Source organism: Arachis ipaensis, chromosome B03 (genome assembly GCF_000816755.2).
Source record: "Arachis ipaensis cultivar K30076 chromosome B03, Araip1.1, whole genome shotgun sequence".
NCBI classification, from domain to species: Eukaryota; Viridiplantae; Streptophyta; class Magnoliopsida; order Fabales; family Fabaceae; genus Arachis; species Arachis ipaensis.
Window position 1 is genome coordinate 128,988,875 of NC_029787.2, and position 17,520 is coordinate 129,006,394.

The window sequence follows — 17,520 nt, forward strand, 5'->3', positions numbered from 1 at the left end:
TAAGTATTTATTAATGTTTAAAATTTTATTAGGCCAATAAGTTATAACTCAAATAACATAATTTTTTTATATTCACTCAAAAGATTGCGGGTTCGAGTCTCTCTATCTTTGATTAAAAACAAATTAAACTTTTTTAGTTTTGATAAAATAAACTTGAAGGTTATAGAAGACTTAGAGAGGAGGAGTTGAATTTATAAGGGGTAAGTACGATTTTGGTCCCTTAAGTTTAGTGCCAGAATCGAATTCGTCCCTCTTGTTATTTTGCCATTAAAATCGTCCTTAATATTTTTTTTCGTATTAAAATCGTCATTTTTAATAAAATTTTTTATTTTATTCCTAAACTACCCCTATTCCTATTTTAATAATAATAATTATAAAATAAAAAAAAAACGAAAACAGCGAAATGAAAAGGGTAGAATTGTCATTAAAAAAAATTTTAATTACAAAGGACGAAGTTAAATACAAATGCAACATTAAGGACGATTTTAATTACAAAATAACAAGAGGGACGAATTCGATTCTGGCACTAAACTTAAGGGACCAAAATCGTACTTACCCCAATTTATAACATTCTTTTACTTTAATTGATTAAGCCTTAAAGCTAGTATTCAAACTGCAAATCTGTTTGAACTGTGCAGCGGAAAATTTATAAGACAATTTTGTTTTGTCTCATGAATTTTAAAAAACAGAACAGAAACAGAAAAGAAAAAGATGACACAGTCATGTATCCTGGTTCGGCTGCTCTGTACAATGCAACCTACATCCAGTTTTCACCATAATGTTAGTAGAATTTTCACTATGTTAAGATTATTACATACACCAATTCCCTAAGACTTACGTAATCCTATTTAGACACACAAGTTTTAACCTAAATTTGACTTGATTATGCTAATACCTAAACTCTTTATACTAAGTGCTTACCCAACTTAGCAAGGAGCACCTCTCAAGTACATGACACAAGACAAAAAATACAACCAAATAATATCTGAGATTACTTTTGGTTTTTCTCTCAAGTGTTTCTCTCAACCTTTTTCTCTCTATGATTTTTTCTCAATGCCTCTCTTTCTTACTTTTTAGTTTTTACCTCTCAAAGAAAATACAAAAAAAAATATATATTGAAACTGAAATATGATATATGAAGGAGATTGATGATTCACAGCTTTAACTCTATGCACTGAACTCAGCATCTGAACTCATAACTTTGTTCTTCATCTTGGCGGAGTGCTCCCTATAGTGTAGATGCAATATTTCCAAGACTTCAAACTCAATAGTAAGGATTCACTCTTTACTCTCTCTCACGGGTTCTCTCTCCTTGAGTCCTAGGCCCAAACATTTTTTTCTTTTGTACCTTATTCTAAGTCTCAACTCGAGTTTCTCTCAAGTCAATTTCTTAGATTTTGAACTTTGTTAAATCATCCCATCTCTTTCTTCAATCAATCCATAAATTAGGGATTTTAAATCTGATTTTCTTGTTTGACCGAGGTCAGCAGAGTGGCAGAGATGATCTTCTTCAGTAATAATCCCAAATCCAAACCTTTGAAAATGTGCTTTGACTCCAAGTAATGTTGTAAGCCATTGATTTTCAGCCGAAGTAACTAAACATCACTTTCTTCATTTATCTAAGAATGGTGTCGTAGAAAGTTGGAAAATGAGTGAAGAAATTAATATGCATGCAAATGGAAATAAATTACCTTTATCTTCTGATTTAGCTTAATTTTGATTAGGGCGATTAGACATTTGCTTTCTTGATTTACTTTTCTCTTTTTTTCTTCTTCGGTGAATGAACAAAAAAGAAGAAGCATTCTCTCTCTTTCTTCTTGAATCTGTCTAAAAAAAGTTTGTGAGTGTTGGCTTTGGTTTGATTCATCTTGGATGAGTTAATTTGGGTTTGGATTGACTTGACTTTTCGCTTAACCCAATTGATTTGTTTGTTTTTATTGGGTTTGGGCTTCTGTTCCATCACCTGGGCCTGCAACACTTTAAATAAAATATTCAAACCCAATTAGGTGTTTAACCCAATAATTCGTCAATGAGTCTTAGTTACACGGCATTCCGCCCCTCTTCATCTCAAAGGTCTTGGGCTCAACTCCTACCAACGGCAACCGAGGAAGAAAAAATGGTAAGTATGTAAAGAGTGTGTGGGTGTGTGTGTTATAACGAGGATTGTAGGTTGTTCAATCCATTTGAAGTACCTAGGATTGGGGGTTGTCCAATCCACNNAACCTTGCCTTAGTCTAAGATTTGAACAAAAAGGGATTTTTAGACTTGCAATTATGCGTTCTCACTAATCCATTGATTTAGGTTAGCGAAAAAACTCAAAAAGTAGTGCTGCGGTATTTATAATTATTGATTTATTGTTAATATAAGTTGAGTCAACCTCGTAAGTAGAATGAATCTAAGACAGCATGAAAACTCTTGTAAATTACTTAATTTCTGAGATAAGATGTGTTATCCTTGTTCGGACTCCAGCTTTTTTTCTTTGATCTTGGTTCTTGGATGTGATCTGCCTCAGCTTTTGCATTTAAAATTCTACCCTTCTAATTGTATGATACATTTTTTTTAAAAGCAAAAATATGTATAAATTTACGTAGAATCGCGAGCCCGTAAATTGAAAAGGTTAACCCGAAAAAAAAAAAAAACTATTAACAGAGATGCAAACTTGAAAAATAATACCATATAGTTCTTTGAAGATCCATATACCGAGCTACTAACTTTCACATACATTGTACTATCCAAAAAATCTTCACATTGTGTGGTTATATAAAGTATAAACTGATGATAACAAGAAACATATTATTTGACCCCATAAATTTGGCAAGTGAGAAATTACAATGACTATCACCTATGTATACAGTATACGAAAATAGATCATCTTAATTGTTAAAAAAAATTGAAAGAATAAAGTGTGATCTCTAATATTTTAATACTCTCCCACTTATAAAATTAATGGTAAAAAATCACACTTTATTCTCTTCAATTGTTAACAAAAATTAAAAGAATCCATTCCCTATAATACAGTGTCGATCAATGTTGGAAGTTTGGAACATCCGAAAACACCAACTAACAAAACTTGTATCAAATAAAATTACAAACTTCACAAGGCAAATTATATTGTACTTCGTATCATTGATTTGTGAGATTCGTATGGCCAATTGTAACAACAAACCAACGATGGGTATCAAATTTACAATTATGGCCCAAGCAATTTTATGGATCTTGCATATGCCATTATAAGCAAGAAAAGGATTAATGAACCAGCATTAGTGGTGCAAACAAAGGGCCAAAATAGTCCTTGTACTTCATATAGTGAACAAGGAATGTTCATACCAAATGTACCGGCCAACAAATTTTCAATAGAAATTGCAAATGAGGCAATGATCAATGTCAATTGCAGCTGAATAAGTTCGTTTCTGTGATTATCAAGTTGGATGTTGACATAGTCTTCTGTGTCATCGATATACTCCCTAACCTACAAATTAGAACACATTATTTGCAACATTGCAAGCTTCTTAAAATAATAATTAACTGACATTTCAACAATTTAATATGTTTCACTCATGATCTTGGTCCATGATCCATCAACATAAAATTGCTTCCTCCTTTCACGCCATTGGTGATCAAGATAACAGCATTATTTCTACTTATTTAATAGAAACAAGAAATGGAAATCAGCTAGACAATAGCATATTTCCTAAATTCTGAATTAAGACAAATTTGAGAGCTACCAATACCACTTTCTGGTATGCATTGTCTCTCATAGTAGGGTAACAAAAATTTGATGTCCCCTAATGAGGGCTAAATCTAATTAGTTTCTAAAAAAGCTTGTAAATTGAAACTAAAATAAAATAAGATACTGTCCATCCTCATTACAAGAGAAAATAAAATGATCGCCGTATTATTACTAACTACATTAAGGATGATAAGTGTTTGTCTAAACTAAGTCATACAAATAGAATATATGAATGTGAAAATTTATCATCAAAAAGTGCCTAAGCATATAATCCAAATCAGTTAGGACCATAGAATCAAAATATAGAATGGCAGTTTCAAATAGAATTTGTTTATAGGAACACTTACCGACAATATCTTGTTGCGACTTCCATCCAACTGCATAAAATATGCCTCAAGTAACATCTCTAAATCCTCCACGTCATTCTCTTCTCCAAAGGTGAAGTTTACCAGACTTCCACTTCTTTTAGAACCAATTTGACGGATACTAGCAGGGTGGTTTGAGGGTGTGGCCCCAACATGAGCATCAAGTTGCTGATTCTGCAGCCACTTCCTTGTCAAATATAGTTGCGCCATGTCTTCATTGTCATCTAACAGATGTTCAATTTCATCTCGTACCTGCAAAATTTCATGGAGAATCCTTGGTTCTGGCAGCACTAGAAATGTGAAGATAAGCAGAATATGGTGTAGTGCATTGTACCTTCTGCACTTGTGCCAGCAAACGAGTAACATTGCTCTTCAAACTTCGCACATGTTCAAGATTCTTGGTACTAACATTTCTTGCCAAATCATCTAATACAGGGTAAGCATCTCTCTCGAGGTCTTCCACACTTGATTCCAGGGAGGTACACACAACTTCTAAAGCAATCTCCAAAACCTGAAACTCAAATGGAAGCTCAGATTGCAACCCTTCAGTAGACTCTGGCACTGGCAACCATTGTCTGCCATCCGAAACCTGCATTTCGCTTTCTTGTTCACCTGCAGGCCCACTAAGTTTAGGTTGATATTTATGTCGAAGTTGTTGCCTGAGATGTTCAACAAATGGATGAACCTCGCGGCGTAGAGGATCAAGCAATAGCACGTCTTCAGCTGTGACTATAGCCTTTATAAACTCCAAATTAACAACCATTGCTTTCTCTCTAGCTGCATAGAAGAAAAATACATGTTAATATGTTATTCCATTCTTCATCACCAACATAATAACTTCAAATGTGAGTTAACCATTGTAATCTACAATTCTGAAAAGATTTGAATAACAACAGAGAACAGGTAAGCATCAGTATGTTACTTGCGGTTGAAGAATTCATAGTTCAATGTTCCTCTTGTATTCTTCACAACAAGGTTTCATAAAATTATATTATACCTAACCTTACAATACAGCAGGCAATGAATCATAGCATAAGCATGCATAAAAAGTGGTAAATGATCAAACACATGGAGAGCAATGTACAAGGCATAATGCGAATTTCAATTTTTAAATTGCAATAAACTAAATTGGTTCCATCAAAACAACTACAGAAACCATAAATCGAAAATTACCAAGAATATGGGAGGACTGGGAGAAAACAGGGCCCAAGATTCTGAGATCTCTGGCGGGAATTGCGGCATGGCGGATGATGGCGTTTTTGTCAAGTTCCACCAGCTCCGTCCGCCCTGTCCGGTCAAACCGCATCCACAGCCTCGCCCCGCCGGCCTTCTTCTTGACCTTCGTCATGGAAATGGCACCGCCACCGGCGATCATGGCGCTGCCGAGCGGCGACAAAAGCGGCTGGGGAGGAGACTCGGACGGAATGACGATCTTCCTCTGACGGCGGCGAGAGGCGGAGCGGCGAAAGGAGAAGGGGCCCTTGCCCATGGTTGAAAATTGGTTAAAAAATAATAATAGTAATTAATTGATAATTGAATAATAATTAGAATTCATCGAATCGATCATCATCATCAACATTATCTTCATTTGAATCATCCGATAAGCTGAATGAGAGGTGTGATGTGCGTCTTGAAGCTCAAACAGCTAAATTGGTTAGTTAGTTAGTTAGTAAAATGGCGCTAAAACGGAAACAGACTTGCTTGTTAATTTATTATTCATTTTCTTTGTTTGAGGAAAAGACAAAAAGATTTTTTAAGTTTTAATTTAAAAATATAAAAATATTTTTTATTTTTTAAAATAAAAATATTTAAGTTTTTTAAATTAAGAACCTATTTATTATTTTCTCTTATTTTAATGTAACTCAACTTTTTTAATGATTTGATGTGATTTAGTCTGGATATGTCTGTTTTTTTTTTTTAACTCATTTATCTACTTAATTTCACTTGTAAATTTTAAAAAATTAATTAAATTGACGTAAAAAAATGTTGGGAAATTAAACTATGTAAACATATATCATTTAGGAATCAAGTTGATGTAAATTATTTTTGAAAGACTAAATGAATATCATATATTTGTGGAACTAAATTACTGGTGTATTAGTTCATCAATTATCATTCATTGTAGATATAAATGATGCATCAAGGTATACGGTTAAAAATGAGCTCTAAATAGCGATGCTATTCGAATTTGCTATAACATTACAAGTTACAACACAAAAGAACTATTAATCTATTATTGTATCAATAATTGAATAATCAATAAAGTTATGTGACTAAATAATTTATTAACTTAGTCTCAACTAAATTAGATAGGCACTTTTTTTTTTTAATGTGATAATTTTTTTTATTTTTCTTTTTCTGCAATTTTTTTTTTTAACAATGTCATCCTCATCATCATTTTCTTCTTCCTTTTTAAAGTTTTTTTTATTTAATTTTTTTCTCCTTATCCTTTTTTATTATCATTATCATCATTGTTTTTATCATATTCTTCTCTTATATATATTCAAAAAATTAGAACACAAAAATTTTGATACACAGTACAAAAATTTTGATGCAAAGCACAAAATTTTAGTATACAACACAAATTTTTAAATGACCACATATCTAAAACATTGATATTCAACAAATAAAATATACACAATATAAAAATTTTGGTACATATGAAAAATTTGGTGCGCAACACAATTTTTGAAATACTATGTATCTAAAATATTAACACTCAACTAACGAATAAAGTATCATTTGTACCCATGAACTTTGCGAACAGTAACAAAAATATCCATTAAACAAAGAAATTAACGTTGTATTCATGAAAGATGAGTTCCGTGTGGCAAAAGTATCCAAATCCTAATATTTTATTAATTTTTTAATAAAATTTCTAAATTATCCCCACATTTTATTTTCTTCCTTAAATTTTAAACTTTCTCAATCTTCACCACTACCAACACCTTTCTAATTACTACTGCCTCCCCTCCTTCCTCTCCACAGAATCCCCTTTTTTTGTGGTCGGTTACGCACTCTGCTCCAGTCTCCTCGCCATCATCAATAAGTACGCCATCATCCAATTCAACTACCTCGGCCTCTTAACCGCACTCCAATACTTTACTTCCGCTCTCGGCGTCTACCTTATCGACAAACTAGGGTTCCTCCACCACTACCCCTTCACTATCGACATTGCCAAGCGCTTCTTTTCTGCCGCACTCATCTTCTTCCTCGTCATCTTCACAAACACCAACCTCCTCTGCCACACCAATATCGATACCTTCATTGTCTTTCAATCTATCGTCCCTCTCTTCTAGTCCTTGTGGACACTATCTTCCACCATTAGTCTTGTCCCTCTAAGTACACATTTTTCTCCTTTGTTGTTATTCTCGTCGGGCGGGGTATGTCAACACTGATTCTGTTTTTACTCTCACTGTTTATTCTTTGGCTTTTGCTTATCTTGTCACAAGCATATGGTCATGAATTTAAGGTTGAACACTCGAATTTTTGTTTTGTATAACATTTTTTGTCTCTCAATATTGCACCCTTATTCTGGTTCCTTACCAGTAATAATCTTAAAGTTTTCAATGCTTTGAGATATGATTTCGAGTGCTTGTTTGATCCCACAAAAAAAGAGATAATGATGACAAGAGGTAATGATGGTGGTGTTAGCGGTGGTGACGATGGACGGTGACAGTAGAGAGAGAGAAGAAGAAGTGGTGATAATCAGGAAAAGGGTTGGTGGTGGTGAGAATTGTAAAAATTTAAAATTTGTAAAAAAAGATAAAGAATGGAAATAATTTAAGAATTTTATTAAAAAAGTAAATAAAAAAATTAGAATTTTGATACTTGTCATACGACATAAAGTTCAAAGTACAAAACTACAAATAATAATTTATTCCTCAACTAAAAAAATACATAAATTTTTGATGCATTATAATTAAACTATTGAATCATAGTTATTAAAATCAGACCAAATTAACCGATTCAACCAAAAAATTGATAAATCGAACCTAACATTAGTTCGGTCCAAGATTAGGACTACTTAAGATAAAGAACCGGTCAAATTCAAAGTGAATCGACAAAAATCAGACCAGACCGAATCGCTCGGTCGCAGTTAAAGACAAATCTACGATGCACCAGCGTTCTGCAAGTCCATCGTGCTCCATGTACTCCACCGCTGCCAAGTGTCAAGATTTGTAATTTTTGAAAATTTTTCTAAAATATCTCACATGGATTTGAACCCTTTGCCCCAAGAATGCAACAAGGATGAGTGTACCACCAAACTGCAATGCTTCTTACTAATATATATATAAATTATAATACATATAACAATCTTTTATTTTAGAGAATTTACCCATTTTGGTCGTCAAAGAATTTCGAATCAGACATTTTAGTCTCCAACTCAAATTAATTACTCGATTGGTCCCTAACAATTAATTCCGTTAGTCACTTAGGTCCTTGACTCCGTCAACACTAACGGAAGATGAACTAATGATCCACCAAATAAACCAATAATTCAATGAGCCAATAATCTAATAAGTTCAATCATGGATTCGTTCTAATAAGTAATAACTATAAACTGAACCAATAAATATGACCGGGCTAGATGAAATTCATAATTTAGAGGTCACATTATCCTGACATTAAGGAAATTACTAAAAACGACCACAGTGGGAGTCGAACCCACGACCTTCTGATCCGAAGTCAGACGCGCTAATCCACTGCGCTATGCGGTCCTGCGTGTTAGTCATTCCTAGAAACTATATATTATAGAAAGATTCATCTTGAATTTCGAACACGAATGTAAGTAGTATATGGTGATTAAACCATTCCTTTCTTCTCATTGCCAAAATTTACCACCAAAAAGAAAATACAAAACAAAAAACCATATTCAATTAAATATAAGCAACAGGTATAACTTTAGAGAGACAAGAGACAATAATGCCATGACGATCACATTTCTATTGTTAAATTTTATCATTTTTTTAATGTATGAACAATATGGACAATAGATTTATTTACACTATGTAAATATTTAAGAAAAATCTACATACAAAAAAACAATAAATTGTGACATCCCAGTTTACTCATTTGTGATATTGTACACTTAGAAGTCCCTCACGGTTTTAAAATGTGTCACAACAAAGAATCATATATACCCTCATGGCCTCGTCATGTTTCGTTACCCTGTCCAACCAACTTAGGATATTATGTATTTATGTTACACCTCTAATGTTTTCTTCAAAGATACTCCACATTCTATATTACAATTTTCTTGTGCTGCAAGCAATTCTTGAAGAAGTTTTGGTTAATGATCATTGACGATTATTTCATCACGTAGTTAAGGTGTCTGGAAGAGAATTTGCAGCTCCAAGAATTTTGCCACCAACATCAGGAAATGAATCACAATTATCAAGTGCAGTGACTTTTCCATCTCTGCCAACCTTAACTGGATACAGCATCAAATGCCCTTTCATATGACTGATTCTATCGGATGCAAATGTGTTCCAGTTTTGTTTGGCTATGTTGTTCATAGTCCTCACACATTCCAAGCTATGGGGCTCTTTGAATCTGTCATCAAGACTGCCAAGGTGCTCGGCCCACAGCGACATCCGGTATCCATACACCTACACCAGTTGATAGATTTATAGAATTGATAGCATGATGTTGCTTAACCTCCAAGTAATTGAAGCATGCTAGTTCGTATTTGAACTATATGTAATGTAATGGACTAATGGGTGACTTTGGTGTTTGATTTTGCTAAGATTGGCATGTTTTATAGATTGCTGATACTTAGTGTTCTTTTCCTTTTTAGTAATGAATTTGCATACAATTTGTCTTAGAGAGATTCAAACCTGGCCATGTGGCTGCGACTTTTTTTCTTTCCAAGTATATTTTGGTTGATAAGCACCCATGGCTATTTCTGTGTCTCTTGAACCATCCATTGATCTCTGGTTAATGTTTGCTGATCCAATGATTACGTATTGATCATCAACTATCATTCCTTTGGCATGAACATAAATCATGAAACGTTTGAATTTCTTGACTGATCCCTGTGTTAGTAATCATCATAAGCTTGAGTGGAAAATATATTTTTATGAAATCATGGCATTTTGGTTGAGAAAATAACAAAAGGGTATTTGATATCATATCATAAATTATTCATATTTCATACCAAACCACGGTTTTCAGATGATTCTCTATGTGGTGATGGAGTTGGTGTGGCCTCAGGTTCTCTATTTCCAAGGCAGAAAAAGTTGAGAAAATCATGTGGATGATATATATGGGAGACTTGAGCATCTTTAAGTGCATCTGCAATGATCTTATACATCATAGCCATTGTTTGTCCCTGTATACTCATTCAAATTCCAAAAAGAGAAGGTTGTTATAACCACCTTCAATGGTATCCATTCATGATTCCACATTTGCTTAGAAAATTAGACTAACCTGCCAGAATAAGATTTCCTGAACAGCATTACTTGTTGGAACCCCCTCTGGCCACATTGGTATAACTATGTATACAGCAAAACGTTCATTCGCTCGGATCTTGCTAGAAATTTTTAAGGCCAACTCCATTGGAATCAAGTGATTTGCACCTGCCCAAGATAAACAAAATCATTAACTGAATTATGAATACTTGCTAGCTGAACATCAGAAATTACTCAAATTCTTAATGTACCTGCTTTTTCATATGAAGGCCAATGATATGATGAGCCCAGAAAATACTGATTCTCAATATAAATGAAGTGTTGAGCTGATCTTATTGCTTTAACATAAGCAGTATGAATGCTTTGGTCTACTTTTAAATTCTTTCCACATAAAAGATTCTGCAGTACATTAAGGTTACAACTTACAAGTTAAGACTAAGTGAAAATCAGGTTAGATCAACTAAAAAATAACTAATCACCTGAGACTGAGCCTTGTCGAAATCCTTTGGAAAACCCTTCACGGATCCTGAATCTATGGACCGAAATACCTGTATTAAATGCTTGTTCATAACCTTTATTTAAGTTTTTACAAGAAGATTTTAGGACATGGCATGAGATTCTATCAACATATTTTGCTTCTTACCTGCACATTCCAAGTTTCAGGATCATTTTCATCGGTCACCTGGATAGCTTTATCATCACCAGAACTCGAAGATGGACTGACAATCCATGATATCCGGTCTAGCCTTAGCAATGCATCGTCGTGCCAATTCGTGACCTTGTTGAGTCTAAAGTCTCGCCATTTTTTGGCTTTCCTCCATCTTTGTTCAAAATTGGTTAATATATCATAAGCTGCTGGCCCTTCAACCTTGCAATGCATGTCATGCCATGGCTCTCTTGGTCCACCTCCACTAGAACCTACCTGCATCATATGATACACAATTTCAAACCTAAGATGTGAAAAACTAGTCCTCTAAGAAGGAGGTCAATGTTTTATGAAAGAGTTTGATTGAATAACAAACATGATTCCAAAGAAGCAAAGTAAGCACTAACTTGAAATGTAGGATTATGAAAATCCTCTTTGTAAACGGTTTCTAAATCGCGAAATAGCCTATGCTGAGGTGTATCATATCTGCCATCACAGAGATCCAGACCACCAATAAAAGCAGATATTTTCCGATTATTCCCTGCACCTTGTGAGTCAACAAGCACACATTTCTGATGATGAGTAAAGAGGGTTCCCACAACCTGAACCAAGAGACTCAATCAATTAAACTAGTACTAATGTCATAATGTGAATGTGAATGTGAAACAAGATATCAAGTGCAGGAAATCCATGCCTGTTGCTTGAAAATACTGAGCTTATTGCTTGCATAACGCGGAGATAGCACGCAATGAACAGCAGAGTTTTTAAAGAACTTTTTGGTCTCCTCATCATGAGTTTGCATCACTCCATCCTGCAATGAACAAGATCAGCTTTAGAACCCATCTTGCACTTGAACAAAAATGAATGAATGAATGAATGAAAGAGCAATTACAGTTTTGATAAGGAACTTGTCATGTGAAGTTCTGTCATCCCAAATGAGCATAACAACTCTAAGACCTTCTTGTGATTTGTACTTCAACAACTCTCCAAGTGAAAGCTCTCCACCACAAGGCAATGGCCTTGTTGGCTCTCTAACAAGCTTTATTGGATGATAAACTGACCAACCAATAACATATATCAAATGATGAGCTTCCAAAATTGCATGGCAAATGTCCTCCCAACATTTACCAGCTTGAAACACTTTCCCACCATCCAATTCAATATCAGGTAGCATTCCATCAGGAACATGTGCATCTTGATACAGAGTCACATTCCCTCCTTTCCTCAATGGAAAATATGTCTTAGGAACTCCACTATCACCACTACAAATATCGTCTTTAACGCCTCCGACCGGCCAAAACTGAATCGAAATATGCAGCTCAGGATAAGCCTGCAAGCAATTCGAGTACTGTCCGATGATTGGAAACCAATCATCTATGTTTTCCCCTGAGACTACCCTCTGAACAGGAATATCAACTACACCAATTAACTCAGCACCAAGAACATCATTGTCCTTCACAATGAACTCAATCTTGTGAGCAGGGTGAGCAACCGGCATGATGAAATGCTCGTCCCAAATCGGGTTTTCGCTGTTTGGAATCACTCTAGTTTGAGCTATGGTAGCACCTGCTATGACTACAGAGACATAAGGGTCACTTGTTATCATCTTATCTTTCCCTGAACTCCTCATTTTCTTTGAGAATGGTGATGTGAAGAAGTTCCCCATGCTCAGGCATCTTCTTACTGCTTCTGAAGAAAGATCCAAGTTTGGAAGAGATTTTGCTTCTATTACATAAATATCCAAGTCACCATGTAAGAAGACTTGTTCTTTCTTGATATTATTATTATTATCCATTTGAATTTGATGCTTGGATTCTCAATCATCACATCATGATGATGCTTTTTGTCAACTTTTTATCATAAAACAGAATCTGCTAATCAACAATTTCTTGTAATAATGCAAACATGGATCAACCCAACCTAACATGTCTCCTGTTTCTAACTGATTCCAAGGTAACTGAAACAAAAATCTAGGGTTACCTGGAAAACTTAACAGATATGATGAAGAAGAAAATGAGAAGAAAAAATTAATAAAATGTCGAAAAAAGAAAAGAAAATGCATGGTTTTCCAGATAACAAATTTGCAAAGTATGACGCAACACCACATCCACAAGGAGGCCTAAAATAGTGCCAGTTTTCTTGGAATATGTGACCCTTTTCTTAGTCATCTTTTTAAATACTCAGTAAAATTTCAGTTATCTTATTAAGAATTACGGACAGATCAATATATTTATGTATAAATACATATTAATTTAATTTATTTTTAATATGTATTTATATTTTAACATATATTTTATATTAATGAATGAATTTGCTAACGTAATATAATCAAAACTTATAACATAATGCGTATTCTACGTTTTAACTACCATCTTCGCGCGAATATATCTTATAAGAGGAAGTATAGTACAATAGAGGTTTAGGACGTATTAGAGATATAACCATTAATATTACCTTTTTCTATCAGCTTAAGCATGAGCTCTATTCGATAATACTGGCGATATTCACTTTTTAACTTATAGCCCATTATACACATTCTACAAATATTTCATTGGCTCCACGAGATTCATAGTATAAAGTAGCCAACCAATAACAATTGCCTTATTTCCCCATTTTAAAATAAGAAGATGCCATTCAATTTCTACCAAATTGTTGTTTAATTTGTAGATTACTGCCTAACTCAGAACTCTTATTAAACCTCATAAAAGAGGAAAGAAGAGGAAGCAAAACCAAAGAAACAAAGATTCCCTGAACCTGCCTCATACAAGCATGTGCAGAAACAACTACAACAGCTTTCACTTAAATTTAGTAATGTAAAATAAGAAAGTCAACCATTCATTCTATAACAACACAAGAGATAGAAGAACAGAACAAAACAACCCCATCAAAAGCAATATAGCAATATTCATTTCTGTGTTCTTAGCCAGTGAGTTCTTCCTCCTTGTGAGTCTCAATGACAACATCAGACTGAGGGTAAGCAACACAGGTCAGAACAAAGCCACCATCAATTTGATCATCATCAAGGAAGCTACCATCAGATTGGTCAACCTTCCCGTTGACAACTTTTCCGGCGCAAGAAGAGCAAGAACCGGCCCTGCACGAGTATGGAAGCTCAACACCAACTTCTTCAGCCTGGTCAAGAATGTAAACATCATCAGGGCAGTCAAATTCTTGAGGACCTTCAGGGGTGATCAGCTTCACCTTGTAAGATGCCATGGCGGTCACACGGCCGCCACGGCCGCCCTTCACGCCAAACAGAGCCTGACCCACGTTTGGAAATGCCTTGAGGCTTGTGGTGGTGGCCACTGGCTGCCTCCTCAAGAACGAGGTGCTCACCATGGTTCCAGAGAGTGCTGGTGTGGTGGCCATTTTCTCTTCTAACAAACAAAGACAAAGAAGAGAAGTAGTTTAGATAGAAGGGTGAGAATGTGGAAATAGCGTGCTCAACACAAGTAGTTGAAGGCATGAAGAAGCCTTATCTGCTACGTGGCAGCATGCAGGACCTTGTTTTATTTATCTCTATTGTCACCACTTGTTCTTAGTGAGTGACTGTGGTTGCCACAATCCTCTTGTCGTCCGTGAAAATTAGGATTGAACGTTTTTGTGGTTCTTATTTGTGTAAAATTTGTAGCCATTGGATACGAAGAAATCTATGCGACACTTTTGGTTTTCATAACTTCACTTCAGTTGCTAGCAGGGAACTAAGTATATTGGTGCCACAAAATTTAGAATTGCAACTAGTAATCGTCACAGTAACAAATATTTTTCAGATGTTAAAATAACATACAATTAGAAATAGATAAAATAATTTTATACCTAAATTCAATTACTTAATATTATATCAACTAAAAAACCACATATTATATTAAGAGCAATGTTAGGACCAGCAACTTTTGTGATTAATAGCCATCAATGATAATTTAATGGTGTGAGATTGGTGTGAGATTTCATCTAATGACTCACCTTTCTCTGTTAGTTACACCAAAATTCAATAAAATTGCTGACCCTAGACTTTTTCTTATATTAATTATATAAATAGTCTTTTAAAATAACGAATATAATAAACTAATAACGGTGTAAAACGTTTTATAGTTTATCAAAATTAAACTCCTAAAAATAAATTCAGGAAAAATGAAGTAGGAGCACAAAATGAGCCAACCTGTCAAACCAAGCTACCAAGCTCGCCAAAAAACCATGTCGAATTGAAATTTTGAGCATATTGTCAAACGGGTTTTGACGGGGCGGACCTACAGATCGGGTCAATTTTTTTTAGAAGAAAATAGAAGACTATATGAGTATTTATACGAAAGTTTTTTTTTTTTCAAACATATCTTTTTCATTATCGTTCTATTGTTTTCTTTATTTATCTTGTTTTTCTGTTATTTATTTATTTTGAACTTCCATATATATGTTTATTTAGCTTGTTTTCTTAAAACAAAAATGGTTCTCTTGTTTTTTCTTTTATCATAAAATCTTGTTTCTGTTTTCGTGTTATATTATGCCATAAATTTTAATTTTGTTTTAAAATTATTTGTTAATTGAAAATTAAGTTAAAATTGATATTTTTTATTCTTTGTAGTAACTTAAAAATAGATATTATGATGGATAGTTCTATTAACATTAGGTTCAGTTTGGCTAAAAGACTTAAATAAGCTCTTTTGAAAAAAGAGCTTAAAGTATAAGGATTTTTATTAATAATAGTTTATAAATAAATTATTTTGTATTTGAATTTTTAGTTATAGAAGTACTTATTTTAAAGTTGTAACTCAAAAAATACAATTTTTTTTTCACAAAAAATGGATGTTAAAACCATGATGATAACAAATACTTTTCAATATTGAATATTGATTTTCTATAACCTACTCACTAAGATTACAATTGTTTAGATAATTAATTCTTTATTTGCTCTCTTATTAGTTCCATTTTTTAGGTAGAAACTGGTTCTTCTACTTCATCTTTACCCATAACGGTGTTCTTGTATATGGTAAATAGTAATAAAATTTTAATTTACAATAATCTTCATAACAATGCCAAAGAAATTATTGTGTAATTAGTGTTTGCTATTTTATTGTGTATGATATGGTAGTTAAAAATAAAAGATAAATGTGAAATGTGTTTCAATGTATATTTTGTTGCTGTTTTTTATTTTTTTATTTTTTTACTTCTATTAAAATTCCCTCCTCTCTTACTGGCGTCAAGAACTTGCTATAACTAACTATAAAAATAATAGCAGTTATATAAAAATAAAATCACATGGAAAAAATAAAATTAAAACTGAGATGTTATACCACACACAATGTTAAATACAAATTTAATAATAATAATAATAGAGTGGTAAAATGATAAAAAAAAAAAATTAAAACTGAGATGTTATACCACACACAATGTTAAATACAAATTTAATAATAATAATAATAGAGTGGTAAAATGATAAAAAAAAAAAAACTAGAAGGAATATATGCAATAGATAGTTCAAATGGAACATTGTTTTAAAATGGTGGTGGAAGGTCAATATTTTCAACAGATAAATCATTACATGAAAATGATAGTGGAAGGCCAATGCTTCTAGCAGGTGGAACTTTGGGTGAAAAAGGTGGTGGGGGCAACATTTCTAGTATTTTTTTACAGAGACAATAATGAAAGTAGATTTTTTTTGTTTTGAAATTTTTTTTTTTACGAAAATAATAGAATGACTTATCGAAAAGGAGAAATCATATATTTCTACTTCTTCGTAAAGCTATAAATTAACTTTTCGAAAAATTATATTTTGTCACCTCTAAGATTAGGGGTGTTAAAAAGTAAAAATCTAGTCCAGCTCAAACACAACATATTTTGAGTTTAAATTTGTCATTTTTATCAGTTATAATTTTTAGACTCAATTTGAGTCATGTTTCGAATGGACTTGGCTCCGGCCGAAATCATGTTTATAGTTAAAATATATATTTTGCGTTAAGATCAGTAATAAGGTATTATTTTAGTTAATATTTTTAATATATGATTTTTTGTTTTAAATTAATTGACTCGATATAGATATTATGTAACATTTATTAAATTTAATATTTAAGGATAAGATTATATTAATGTTATATAAAATTTGCAAAATTATATCCATTAATTATAAATCGAATCAACCCAATTTATTTTGAGTTAATTTAAAAACGAATTTAGATAATAAAATCCAATGGTCCATCTTTAGTCGTCGTAAAATGCCGTCCAGAACTGCACCATTAGTTGCCAGTTTGCCACCCCTAAAATGACCAATCAGCAAATTTATAATAACCTTTTAACTTACCAATTCAAGCATAATATCAGCAAGAGAAATAAGCCTGGTTACAAAAGTTGGTGGTAGTGCAGTACACTCTAAAG

The 17,520-nt window shown here is 33.3% G+C and overlaps 3 protein-coding genes, 1 non-coding gene and 1 pseudogene across 4 annotated transcripts; 1 reads left to right on the plus strand and 4 right to left on the minus strand.

The window, feature by feature from the left end:
* On the minus strand, positions 2,995-5,767 carry LOC107633908 (magnesium transporter MRS2-4-like). The gene is made up of 4 exons (XM_016337499.2): positions 5,269-5,767; positions 4,430-4,872; positions 4,078-4,347; positions 2,995-3,469 (listed from the first exon to the last, which is right to left on the minus strand). The coding sequence occupies exons 1-4, from the start codon at positions 5,582-5,584 to the stop codon at positions 3,191-3,193; spliced, it is 1,308 nt and encodes a 435-aa protein (XP_016192985.1). The 5' UTR covers positions 5,585-5,767; the 3' UTR covers positions 2,995-3,190.
* On the plus strand, positions 6,846-7,771 carry LOC107633907 (annotated as a pseudogene).
* TRNAR-UCG lies at positions 8,743-8,816 on the minus strand. Its single transcript has one exon. It is a non-coding gene; the product is annotated as a tRNA-Arg (tRNA).
* Positions 9,141-13,346, minus strand: LOC107631728 (phospholipase D delta-like). Its single transcript, XM_021119803.1, has 10 exons — positions 12,047-13,346; positions 11,849-11,965; positions 11,562-11,756; positions 11,152-11,430; positions 10,988-11,056; positions 10,760-10,907; positions 10,528-10,676; positions 10,256-10,429; positions 9,936-10,133; positions 9,141-9,707 (listed from the first exon to the last, which is right to left on the minus strand). Exons 1-10 carry the CDS (start codon positions 12,947-12,949, stop codon positions 9,414-9,416), a joined length of 2,526 nt encoding a protein of 841 aa, XP_020975462.1. The 5' UTR covers positions 12,950-13,346; the 3' UTR covers positions 9,141-9,413.
* On the minus strand, positions 13,823-14,587 carry LOC107631727 (ferredoxin). Its single transcript, XM_016335265.2, has one exon. It carries the CDS (start codon positions 14,521-14,523, stop codon positions 14,074-14,076), a length of 450 nt encoding a protein of 149 aa, XP_016190751.1. The 5' UTR covers positions 14,524-14,587; the 3' UTR covers positions 13,823-14,073.